Below are 13,737 nucleotides of genomic sequence, written 5' to 3' on the forward strand. Positions count from 1 at the left end.
ACATAATGCCATGTATCTATCTATCTCTCTCTCTCTCTCTCTCTCTCTATATATATATATATATATATATATATATATATATATATATATTCATATATATTCATGATCCTGAATAAGATGTGTGTATATGACTATGTATATATTAGAGATATAAATATATACATAGTCATATACACACATCTTATTCAGGATCATGTAATATTACTCTCATAACACAATACCACTTATATAAGTAGCAATTTCCTCCAAAGAAGGGCTGAGCTTGGCAGCCACTGTGTTAGATGAGTCAAAGACAGATGTAGTTAATAATTTGAGCCCCTAGGGGGCGTGTGCTACTCTCAGACATTGCAAGAAAGAATTTCATTAAAGCAGGAGAGGCAACATTTTTATGAGGTCAATAAATACTTAACTTCCTCTCATGCCAATTTATCACCCGGCCTTTGTTTAAGCAGCCGTTTTCCATGTTGATAACAAGCAGTAATAAGATTAAATGTTAAATAGTACAGATAGAATATGTGTCAAGTAATTAAGTTAAAAATATGACTTCATATTCACATAATGCCATGTATCTGACTCCTCTCAGAGTCACTAAGACTAATATCAGCATCATAAATCACACCACAGATGTCAGCAAACCGTGTCTGTGCTTTTGAAATAATGGATTGCACACAAAGCGCCGCGCCCCAAAAAAGACAACTTAGCAAAAACAAGGTGACTTTACCAGCAATGTGCTGCTCTCATCTGAGTTTTGTGTTACAGGAACAAGTAGTGTGCTTGAATCCAAGAAATGCCTAAGTCACCAAAATAATGGAAAAAAGCCTGCAGGCTGTTCCATTTCAAATATTTCCCTCCCATTCATGCTGAAATTAATTTTAGCTGGTGTTAAGATCACTAAACCTGCTTCATGCATTAAAAAGTAAAATAAACTATTTAAAAAGCTGGTGGACAAAGCCCCAGGGGCTGTGGAGATTTGGGGCAAAGAAATAACTTATTTTTAAAAGCCCGTGAAGAAAAGAGAATACAGTAAAATGAGAAAATCTAATCTTCATCATATCCAAATGAAATGATTAAACATCATCAGCGCAATAAGAGAACAAGTGCTGCAGAGAAAGAGGGAATGAAAGGGAAAGAGAGAGACAAGATGCCAGCAGAGGGATAAACAGACATTGTAGCTGGTCCCTCAGCTTTGGATTCATGCCTCAAAGCCCCTCTTTTGTTTCGAAGCCAAACCACTTGAGGTGACCCTTATTCATGCAGTTAAAACAGGAGGGCAGTGCAGGAATGTATGAAAAACTTAAGTCCTTTGTCAAGTCTGAAAATACCAGATTTAAAATGACCTCTACTGTTCCCCCAGGGTTTGCTCTCATTAGCTGCTGCTGCTGCTGCTGCTGCTGCTGCTTGCAGTAAATGTTCACCGTAGCAGGTGTGAGCCAAGAGAGCTAACTGTTTAAAATAAAAGTGTTCTTTTCTCCATAAAGGAACACTCAAGTCTTTTAGTCACTCAAGTATTAATAACTAAAAATATACAGCATGTGTTCCCCCTTCCTGCCCTAAAGTGGACCTAAATCTTGGCAAGAATGTCATTAATTTAATTTGCTACACTGAACTAGTTATTAATCTCAGTAGACTTGAATAGATTCTCATTCAGTCGATTGCCTGTCACACGTCAGTGCCGTAATTTGTGATTTCTCATTGCCACTGGGAAAAGAAACCTCGGACCCTCTGATTAAATTCCACGCATAAAGAAATCATCTAATATTGTGATTTGTTAGATTGCTGCAAAAGAGGTTTTTATCTCTGAATGCTCAATGAAGCATTTTGTCTTGGGGAAACCATCTAACTCTCAAAGGTTAGAATAGCTGCCTGCTATTTTAGTGTAAAGAACAAGCAGCTCTTTGGCTGCATTCCCACCGAAGCTGAAGTCCAGATTCAGTAGAAGAGTCATGGATATACAAAGAATTTGGCTCTGCTTTTGATGGAGACAACATGTTGAGACATTGTTTATAGTGTTGAGGAATGCTGACAGACACTACAGTGATGTTCTCATATTGCAACTTCTCCCTCTGCCTCCTTCCTGTTTGGTTCTTTATATTGACTGACGTTTGCTTATCCATTAGGATATAAGGTGGTTTTCCTTTTTCTCCCTCCGTCTCAGACAGTTGGGAATTAAAAAGCAAAGAGGACATTAAGGTGATATTCCCTCCCCCCCACCTCTTGTTGTAATCCAATGATACCCTTGGATTTGTAACAAGGGACCAGAATAATTCCGATCAGTGTTTGAGCTCCTGTATTAAACAAGCCGAGCTAAAGTGTGATGCGCCACATTTCATGTATCTGCAATACTGCAAGGACAATGCAGAGAGATGCTGACGAGTGCAGCAAACAATCTCCTGTGCCTTTTTTGTCCCCAAATCAGAACTGCGCTATATTATAATTCTCAGAGCAGACTCAAGGTTTCCTAATAATTATGAGCAACAAATGTATTTTTATATCTGGAGACCAATGTTAGTGAATGCAGAGGAGCACACATACCAGGAGGAATTAATAAAGGCTAAATCAATAAAACATCTGCATGATCTGAGCTGGAGAATATTTGAAAGGCCACAGACTCTATGTATAGTAAATCTGGCAACATCTAATACTTTAAAGATGAAATTATTTAATCCAAAAGCCCTCATCTGTGCTGTGTGCTATTTCCCAAAACCTCAGAGTTTTTAAATAGCAAATTATTCTAAATTGCTTCTCTGTTGCCATGGATACCCCCCTCCAAAACTCCTTCCCACCCCAATACCAACCCCGTTGTGCAATTACATTACAGTGCCAAGGCACAGTGAGGTATTAAAAATCTGTAACAGGCAGAAATGAACAGAGATAGTGAAATGTGATGTTTCTGTAACAAGAGAGCACATAGGAAACCAGGAAGATTAAATATGTAGGAGCTGTTAAAAGGCGCTGACCTGTATAATGAAAGAAACAGCATGAAGTGCAAGGCAGGGAGTGGGAGAGAGAGAAAGAGGAGGGGGGCACAGAGAAAATGGCACAGCACAGAAGCAAAAGGCAGTCTATTTCAAGGTTATTGATGCCATCTTTTTCATGACCTCATTTTTAATTCAGAGCACTGGGCCCTGACAGCTAATCTCGGGAAACGGTTTAAATAAATATCATTAAAGCTTCCCCGTAGCTGCAGTGGCAGACCTTGGCTCGGACATTTCTACATTGATTTTTCCCTGCACGCTAATGAACGGTGCTCTGTGACTAAAAAACAGTAACTTTGAAAATGACAATTAGCTGAGGTTATCTCCTGTTCAATTCCAGCTATGTAACTCTATTACTACAGTGATTACCGCCTGCTCCTGGACAGCATAAATATAGTGATTATGTTCCTGGCTACATCTTTCACAATAACATCTCCTAGGAAACCATTTCATATGATTTTACCATTAGGGCTGTAAAGGGATAATGTGCATAATTTAAAACGAGAGCTGAATGCTTGTGGATATTCACAGTCTTTAACCCAAATAACACCAAGACAAACAAGAATATCCACTTAATTTAAAGCAATTATGTCCTGAAATATTGTTTCCTTTTTTTTCTAGGAGGTTGAGACCTTTTTATTTTCTGCTCTACTCCACTTTGCCCCGCTGAGACATATCACAAGTGATCCTTCTGAGAGAAGAGGGAAACATAAATGTTGTTCCAGTTTGTACATTGTACATTCCTCCCTGTGAATTATACTTCTGTAGCACATTGACTAATGATTAAAGGTGGAAACAAAGACGCCTCTGGGGAACAAACACACACTTCAGTGAGCCCACAAACAGCCTCATTCATCATGCAGAGAGAATGGTCGTGTTTGCTGAGTTAATACAATGAGGCTAATTGCCCTCCAAGCAGCCCAAACACCAAGGCTCAGCTAAAATTATTCCCCTGAATAGAAACTTGCTCAGCTTTAGCTGATCTCTCTCATGCTTTCTCTCTCTCTCTCTCTCTCTCTCTCTCTCTCACACACACACACACACCCCATCAACCTCACCCCTCCCTCTTACACCTTTTCTTTCTCTGTCAGCCTGATATCCACTGCAGTGTGTGGATATTATTGCTTTGTATTGATTCAGCATTATTTTCTCTCAGCTGCTTCTCGGTGGCTGGAGAGGGAAAGGCCAGCGCAGCAGCAGTCACACCTTAGCGGTTCCCACACGGTCATGTCTTACCCCAACTGCCTCCCTACGACCATATTTTTACCCTTATAAATTGATTAACAATTTAGCTTTTCACATCTGGTTTCAAAGTCATTTTTAGGCACAGGCACCTCACACAACATGGTTTAAGGTCACTGTGACGGCAGAAAAATTACATTTTAACCAGAATTTATTCTAATGCCAGGTGTTGAAAGTCATGTCAATTACTAGTATAACCCAGCAACTCCTATAACCAGCAGCTCCCTCCTTTAATAAAATATTTTCCTGTTTGTGGGAATGAGGAAGTACTGGTTGGACAGTGTAAACAATGAAAAAGAAACCTGACCATTTAGTGTCACATTGTCACCTTGTTTAGAAATACAACAAACAATACATTCTCATACCTATAGTTTCACACATTTTCTGGAAAAGCTGCTCCAGCAGCTTCTGCATGAGCTTGCAAATTCACTTACAGCATGCAGTCTTGACACAATATGAAGCTGCCTGGCTCCCTCATATGGTACCGCTGGCATACTGCTGTATTACTGACAGGTGTGCATGTGTGTGTGCCCAAGCTATGCCGACGCACGAACCTGCAGCAGCTGGGGGTAGTGTGGTGTGTGGGGAGAGGGTCGACAGCCCCGAGGAATGACCTGCTTGGTGAGTGACTGGTTATCTCTTGTTGGGGAGATCGTATTTGGCATTTGTTTAACCTTGGGAAAGTGGGCGTGTGTGCACGTGTGTGTGTATGTGTGTGCATGCAGCGGTGCATAATACCCTCACAGATCCCTCAGGATCAAATCCATATGCTTGCTTTGGTTTGGTAATACCATCTGAGTGATTATAATGTGTGCAAAATGCTGCAGTATCTGACTGAACGATTAAATGAATACATTAAACTCGTAGATTCATTTTATGTCCTAGCTTTATGTGCTTGCAATGCATATCAGGCAGCAAAGGTGGTTACTGGTTATATATGTATCCATGTGTGTCAGTTAGTAATACAAAACTCTGCTCTCAGTCTTCTCTTAGATCCTGCAAAGCCTTGACCTTAAGATGCAAAGTACGTTGAGATGATATTTGTTGTGGTTTGGTGTTATACAGATCAATTCAGCTCAACTGAGCTGAAAATTCAGCTTTCAAATCCACTTCAGTTTGCTGCGCCATGAGTATTTACAGCATAATTGGTTCCATAGTTGCACCAAACTAATCAATTAATTCTGATAAAATAAGTGACTCTCATCTCATCACTATGAAGTTATTTATAAGAAATGCATCTCTTAAAACTACTATGACTGCATGCCATAACAGTGAGAAGTGAACAGTGAAACGGGGAGTGAGTTGAAAACTATCATACTGTTGCAAGCACTAGTCTTCACATATGTTTGAGTGCATTAAGTTCCTCTGAATACGATCAATAATTGTCTTACAGTGTCCTGATGTAATAAATAAAGGGTTGTGAAATCATATTTGATGCTGAAGCCGTGAGGGAGCTTATTTTCTGCAGATGATGCAAACTGTCCCATATGTGCATGCATAGCCATAATGTGTATATACTGTCTATATTTATATATGTCGAACAAAATAACTCACCTCTCATAGTGTCTCCGTGTACACGTGGCAGCACTTGTGCTGCTGGGGTTTCCACCCAATTCATCATATACATGCTTCCACTGTCTGCGGACTGTGATCTACAGGAATAGATGAGAAGACAAAGAGTGATAAGACAAAGAGAAAAAAGAGACAAAGCATGGCAAAGATGAGAAAAATTGAAAAAAAAAAAACATAAAGGAAGAAAAATAATAATAAAAAAACAAAAAAAACAAAAGAAAAACATAAGAGGTTGAGATCATTTTGAGGTCTTACGGAGTTATTGAGTCATGATGTTCCAGTTATTGAATCCTCAGCACTCAATTCTCTAACATAATAAGCTCCGTTAACATCATACAGTCAGTTGTTCCTGTTATAACCCCTTATTCCGTAACAGATGATGGGCTACAACACAAAACACAAAACTCCAGGCTGCCACAGAGCTAACAAAGCCTCGACATGAAAGTGAGATAATCAGCTGCAGATATGAGGGTTTTAAAAGGATATGAGCCCTAATTATGAGCTGTATCCTGTTTATAGGCAGGCTGGCTGTCTGTTTGGATGACATTATACCAGCTAGCTAATGAAGAAATGGGCATGAGCAATACGTTTGACGACTTAATATCAAACATTGACTTCACTTTGGAAACACGATGCACATGAATAGTGAGTCAATAAATGGCAGGTAAGGCTGCCAAGTTAAATGCCACTGCTTTGTGCACTTTTATTTCTGACTCACATTGTGTGTGTGTGTGTGTGTGTGTGTGTGTGTGTATGTGTGTGCATACAGTGCACACTTGTGGGTATATAAATGTGCGTTTTACTTCATCTCCAACATGGGAAAAAATGAGCGATTTGACCAATTTCCTTTTGACCAGTGCAGAGCAGATGAACATGTGTTTTCCACTCCAACAGGGTTTTGAAACAACAGCATCATTTTTAGTAAATGTAGCTGTGAGCAAGGTTTTCTTCTTGGGAAAATAGTGACTGACCTCAAGGGGCAAAGGGAGGGCAGTGAAACAAGAGAGAGGGAAGAAAGAGGGGCGGTGGGTAGGGAGAGAGATTGGGGGGTAGACATCAGGAGGAGAAAAAGGAGATATATATAAAGAAAGGCGGGAGGGGCCTTAACAAAAGAGAAGCAATATATTGCCACATATGTGAATACTTACCAACTCATATCCTCCGAGTTTCTGAGCAGCTTGAAACATGGTCCAAAGGTTGACTGTGGGAGACAGAAGACAAACAAGTCAGTCAGGGACTCTGGGAAAGGACCTGAGCTGAAATACATGACGTCATGTACAGTCATTGCACCAGAGAGACGAGATAACTACAGTTCTGGAGGAAACATTTAGCTCTCAGTTACGTAAAAGAATCAATACCAAAGTGTAAAAGTGCTCCTTTAACACTTTCAACTCTACTGCTTTATTGTACACAATATACCTAAATATAGTTATTCAAATTGGGCCCCTTTAGAATGTTATCTTCTCATATGCCTAATATTCTCATAATATTGGTAGTATCAACATAGAAGTAGTGTTTAAAATTCTGTAGCTGTTTATGTTGAAGTTAATTCTGTATACTGCTATACTGCTTTGTTGTTTGATCTACCGTAATTTTTAACTTAATGATACATTTTGTTAAAAATAAAAATAAAATCTGCCATAATCAGAATAGCAAGACCCAGTTAGCACTGAAGCAAATACTGCAAACAGTAGCAAAGTAGATACATACTTATATACAAATTTGATGAAAGTCTATGTAGAAAGATGAGGCAGTGACTTTGCAACCCTGGTTCCTGAAAAAGTATGATCTTATGCAACTAAACTAATAATGAAGTTAAGTTTAGGCAATAAAAGCACTTAAGCTTAAGTTAGAGAAAGATCAAAGTTTAGTTTGAAGGTCAATAAACATGTTAAGTATGAAGTGACTCAAGTTCTGAAAAAAGTTAAATAATGCTGTAGTCAGACAAACTGGGTGTTCTGCTGAAACATTGGATATTTTGGCAGACAAAACTAAACATTTATGGAAAATTTTAATGATATTTCCAGCATTTATATGCAACTTGCCATTTTCATTAAATGTCAACATATCCTCATTATGTTGACAGAAAACATAATCCAGTTGCAATTATGTTCCTTTTAGAGACATATTTGCATTTGCAGGGTTGGACTGTGAAATGTGAAGTAAAAAGAGCAATATTTTCTTTAGAAAAGTGGTGCAGTACAAATATCATACAATATAGTTTGTAAATACTGTAGATAGACTGATAGTTTATCATGTTTATTGGAACACCTCGAAGCTATACGGTAATTACATATTCCTGGCAAAGTGAAAACAGCTTTTTAACACTTCACTTCAGCTAGAAAGATGCAAATGAATACTGCATATTTGTACAATCACTGCTACAGCATGTGATAAAATACAGCATATGTTTCATTCTGACGAAGAGATTTGTTAACCCTCAGCAGCAGCCTGCAGGTATGAATGAAAACCATTACAAGCATCAAACGCTTGGAAATATGCTCAAACTTCTGTTTGAACTAATGCAAATTCATTTGCATTGATTTCCCCATGCAAATAGCCCATGACAGGCCATATCATAATACAAGCCTTGTGTAACATTTTCCTAAAAATAACCATGTAAGCTGTTAGAAAGGCTTCAAATGGCTGCCTGTCTTTGAAAGAAAATGTTTCCCACAAAGAACCACAAGTTCATTGGGGGACTTTTTGTGCCAATGACATTTGTATTGGCTTTCTGTAACATCATTGTTTAACATTTTTATATGAAGGCCTATAAATAAGAAAAGGAGGCCTCGCCTAGGGAGAAATCCATCAAAATTCAATCTGTGCGTACACAAAGCCTTGCATTTGTCAAAATGACATTTTCCTATCTCCGCATTTGACAGCATTGATTTTTTCCTTCCCTCCTCTCTGCGACCGTTGTCAATGCACGGGTGGAATAACAAAGGGAGCTGGGTAGGTTTTTCTGTTTGAACTGAGCACTCTGCCGTATTGTGCTTTCTGACTGTAGAAACAGAAAGATGGTCTATTTAACTAGCTTGTTATGCATCGACTGTAATTACCACAATAGCACACGGGACTGGGAGGGTACAGAACAGATAAAGGAAATGAGAGAACATGCCTTTTCTTAGATGTCTTGTCATTAGCAATTTCTTTTCTTAATTCCCCTCTGTTTGGCAGGGGCAATTATCACTGAGATAAGGATGACAAAACAGGAACACAATGCACCCTCAATGACACACCGATGGCATGGCAATTAGACAACAAGGCTGAAAGAGGGAGACAAATTGGAAATGATGTTCACAATCACATGCTCATGCCCAAGCGCTGAAGCATGTTTGCATCTGCAATAGTCTCTCTCTCTCTCTCTCTATCACACACACACACACACACACACACACACACACACAAAGTTAGCAGTTAATCTTGCAGATCAAGGGCATTCAGAATATACAATGTAACCACTACTGTTCCTGTTTCTGCTCCTCAATCCACTCTCTGATTTCTTTCACTGCCTCTGCTACACCCATACAACTTCAATGGCAGCAGCTGTAGAGCAAAGCAAATATTAACCAAGTGATAAAAAAAATAGAAGGACCGCAATTCGAATACACTGCCGCCACAGTTTTCCTCTCCAATTGTACTTCTTCTAAAATGTAACAGCCTACTATTTTCTGTCATTTCCTGTGATTCAGGTGCAACTGTAAGTGTGCATACAGCTTGTATGAATGGGTTAACTGAAGTCATTTAGGGACACATTTTCCATTTTTCTAATAGTGAAGGTTTGTTGAATGGAACCATCTTTAGACCACTTCGTCCAGCAGATAAAACATGAGACATACATTACAGCTGAATTGAGTAGTTGATCAAATGAAAAACATTTTTATAGTTTAGTAATCATATTCAACAACTGTGATAATGCCAAACATTCCATGTACTTTCCCTAGGTAAAGATTTCCTGTTCGTATCTTTTTTTATATGATTTGGGTAAATATTTGGAGAGTTTTAAATGTTTGTTAGATAAAGCAACACATCTAAAGATGCCACGTTGGACTCTTTTTGCTTTATAACATACATTTTTAATTTTATTTCCAGCACTATATCTTTGGGTTTTAGACATTTGAGTAAATGGGTCCCTGGGCACAGACAGGCCAAAGCCCCCCATTACATGTACATTCACCAATCGGTTAACTGAAAAATCATTGTTAGTTGCAACCCTAAAATATATTTCTTTACCACTTCTCAACAAGGTATTATGATAGTTATGATGTTAGTTGTAATAATGATAGTAGTGTAAAACATGTTATCATTAAAAGAGTGGAGTTAAGAGTCCAATTGCTCTCACATCATCACTTCTGCTCTTAGATGTTTAATGCATTCAACCCCAGGGGTAAAACTATAAATTCAACATGAGATTCAGACAAGCAAACAGCAAATGTAAAAAGACCAGATTACTACGTTCAAGGTAAAGGCAGATTGACTGAATACATTGTTTGGTACATCTCTGCCAGGCAGTAAAGAGTCCCAATTGTAGTCTTCAAAAAAAGAGAAAAACTCAGCTAGGAGATGAGGTGAAATATACATAAATAGTCCATGTTCAGATTCAGATAAAAAGTTGTTTTGGAGCTGAATCAAATGGATATTGTTGTGGCTCAGCCAACAAAGCACTGGTGAGTCTGGTAAAATTCAACCATCTGTTGCTTTGTTAAACTCCAGAGAAGTTCATAAAAAGATTATTTCTCAAATGCGACTAAAATAACATAATTTCAGTTTCCATTAGAGGAAAGCGAGTTCTTTGATCTTTTAATGCATTTGTAGCGAGTTTAAAGAGAAGAATATGAAAACGGCTCTGATTACATCTGAGGGTTTGTTGTATTAATTATGATTTGTTTTCCTTTTTTCAGCCTTCTCCTTACATGTGCTGATGTGTGCTCACTGCCAAGGACGAAGTTTAAACAGCATGATTTCACCATTTAATGAGGGCCCTGCTTATGATGTGTCTGGTTTTGAGATTCAAAGCGTGCACTGTATGTAAAGCAGTTGCCGTTCGGTCCTCGACATTATTCGGAGCTCAAACCGAAAAATGCCAACAAAAACCAAAGCATGTTGGGTATGTAATTCCCCCTCTCTCTCTCTCTCTCTCTACGTCTTCCTCGCTCCTTCTCTTTATCTCCCTCAACCACAATGACCTATTTAAGCAACAACGTGTCGACAGTCAAGATGACAGAATTGTCAAAATACCGTGGTGAGGTTAGACTCGAGGTGACCGCAGCTTACCTTCATGTAACAGTTTAGAGTAGTGACTTTTACTGTGCTATAAACTATCCCTGTTAACTTCATTGACGACTCCATCCCTCTCCTGCGTCTTATTAATTTGCTGATGTTGTGGCACTGCGTTCTGATGTGAATCTCTAAATCCTTTTTGGCTTGTTTGACATGAATGCAAATGTGATTTTCCTTCCTTGATTTCGGAGTTAAAGCAAGAGGTAAATTTTGAAATACCATAGTTCTGACACGAGAACTTACGTTCTCATGCATCTTGCCCAAAAATCAAACACATAAAACGAGCATGCGTTTTCAGTTTAAAGAGACCAGAGAGCGCACTTCACGATGTTTACGAGCACATTTCTTCCCCCTGTCCCGTGCACACCAAGTGCAAACTAAGCATTCGACCTATTTTAGAAAATCTTTCATCTCAGGGCAGACGTGTTTCCCATATATGTGATGTTCTTTAACACTGTTAGAGGACGTTCTTGGCCTTCACAGGAAACCCCTTTGACAAATGTGAGAAGGTATTCTCTCTTTATATAAAAGTAAACCAAAATGTGCTCTGACAGGCAGACTCCAGAGTCTTTTACTAACCGCTAGATGTGATTTTTCCCAACCCAGAGTATTATTCCTTTAGTTTAATATTACCACAGACTGAATGTGTTTTTTTTTACTGTTTAACAGCAGTGTAGTTTAGAGATTTTGGGCAAAATGCCTGCAGTAGTTGGCATCCATCTTGACTTCTTCCCCTAAATTGCTAAAGTTCTATGTTAAGACAAAGTCTGCCCTTGAATTGACTGAAAAGCAGCTACTGCTTTCATATCTGATCAGAACAGAGTGGAGAGTAGATAACATGTGGTAAGAGATGCTGATTAAAATCCACACAGGGATTTTCCCAGCCAATTTTCCTCTGGTGCATGACTTACAGAGTCCAGTCAATATTCAAATATCTGAACTGTTATTTGAAACATATACATCTTCTTCTTTCTTTTTTTTTCAGAGCACATGCCAATCCAGGGGTCAAATAGTATGTTTTTCTTCCTCTGTGGAAGAAAAATTCTACAGTTTCTACAGTTGTCTTTCACTCAGTTATTTTATTTTTCGTTATGTTACCTTCACTGCCCGACTATGTTACGGCCCAAATGTCCAAACTGACTCAGAGAAGATGTACCCAAACAAACATTACTATTAAACTACTGAGTCTAACCTACATCCTCCATTGTTTACACATTGCCAGTGAGGGAATCAGACTATAAGTTGTCCTACTCACTCTGTTTGAAGCCAAGGAAGGGGATCCTCTCTATAGGCGTGTCTCTTTCTTTCATGTATTTGTAGAGCTCTACTAAGAAAGCCTGTTCCTCTGCTTGAGGCTCCTCTGATGTTTCCTCCTCGTTCCTCTCCTCCTTTTCATTCCTCTCCTCCTTCACCTTCTCCTTCCCTCTCTCCTTCTCCTCAGCTGAGGTTTTCCTGCTAAGGCTGGTGGCCTTATGTTTGGCTGGGGTTATTTTTCCATTGGGTACTGTTTTACAGTTTGGTTTGACCTGCAAAGAGAAAGAGCGAGAGGGCGGAGAAAAAAGTCCGCAGATGTAATTTTACATGAAAATTGAACCCTTCACAGAGTGTTATTTAGATTATGTTGGACAGTTTGGATGAAATATATTTTGGTTCAAGCACAAACAAATATTCTTACGGGGTACAGAGGCTGCCTCTCATTGATTATCAATGGTGCAGCACTTCTTGTCATCACAGATTAGACACAGATTAGTTTGACTCAAGCTTTGAGAGAGAATTGCTAATATTGATTTAACTGTCCAAGGTCATAGGAATAACAGCTGTTGAGGGTCTTTCAGGGTAGATATTTCCTTCACTTAGAAAATTATATTTGAATATATATTCAGTAGAAAAACAAATAGTACTAGAGAATGAATGATACAAAGTAAAAAAAATGCCAAATGTAATGATTTGACTTATTTCTAATAAACACAGAGAAACCACTATAGCTTCACTGTTGGATGCTGTACCTGTCTAAATGACTATTGTGTGGTTAAAAGAAGAGAAAAAACAAAGACAAACAAGAGTGTTACTCAATAACTCTGCCTACTTAAGTGATCTATCAAAGAATAAATTAGTCAGATGACTAATCACGGCCTATGGAAAGAAAAATAATGAATTGTCTGAGTCATTTTCAAAGTAAAACTAATAAATATTCTCCAGGTCTCAGTCTTAAGCAATCACACATTTTTGTATTTTTATATTTTTCATATTGCTCAACAACAACAGGCGATCTGATGACAATGATTCGAGAAAATCAAAAACAAAAACAATTTTTACTTGCAGCTGTATAATGTCTTACCTACTGCACCACAGCTGTAAAACTGTAAGACTTCCCCTTGGGATAAATAAAGTCGTACGCTACTTTTTCTTATCTTACCTTTGTAGTAGGTTTGTTCTCTGGGCTGCAAGGGTCCTGTGCTGCCACTGGTGTTGACCCCTGGCTTGACCCTGATGACCCCTGACCCTGAGCCTGACCCTGGGAGTCCCTCCTCTGAGAGATGGACAGCTTCTTCTTTCGAGGTCGCCCCTTCAGGTTGGGAGCTGAGGATAAGGAAACAATGGCAATGAGAGGATCTATTCAGGCAGAAACACATGTGCTGATGTAGCACTGTGACATTTTATCAAT

The 13,737-nt window shown here is 38.8% G+C and overlaps 1 protein-coding gene across 2 annotated transcripts in view; it reads right to left on the reverse strand.

The window, feature by feature from the left end:
* Positions 1-13,737, reverse strand: part of arid5b (AT-rich interaction domain 5B) — a 73,248-nt gene that overhangs the window by 7,237 nt on the left and 52,274 nt on the right. For both annotated transcript variants that reach the window (XM_067515600.1, XM_067515589.1), the window contains 4 exons: positions 13,489-13,652; positions 12,328-12,598; positions 6,938-6,990; positions 5,772-5,869 (listed from right to left, as the gene is read on the reverse strand). In XM_067515600.1, coding sequence (XP_067371701.1) covers positions 5,772-5,869; positions 6,938-6,990; positions 12,328-12,598; positions 13,489-13,652 — 586 coding nt within the window. The remainder of the gene's footprint in view (positions 1-5,771; positions 5,870-6,937; positions 6,991-12,327; positions 12,599-13,488; positions 13,653-13,737) is intronic.

This window comes from Channa argus, chromosome 1, assembly GCF_033026475.1.
Source record: "Channa argus isolate prfri chromosome 1, Channa argus male v1.0, whole genome shotgun sequence".
Classification (NCBI taxonomy): domain Eukaryota; kingdom Metazoa; phylum Chordata; class Actinopteri; order Anabantiformes; family Channidae; genus Channa; species Channa argus.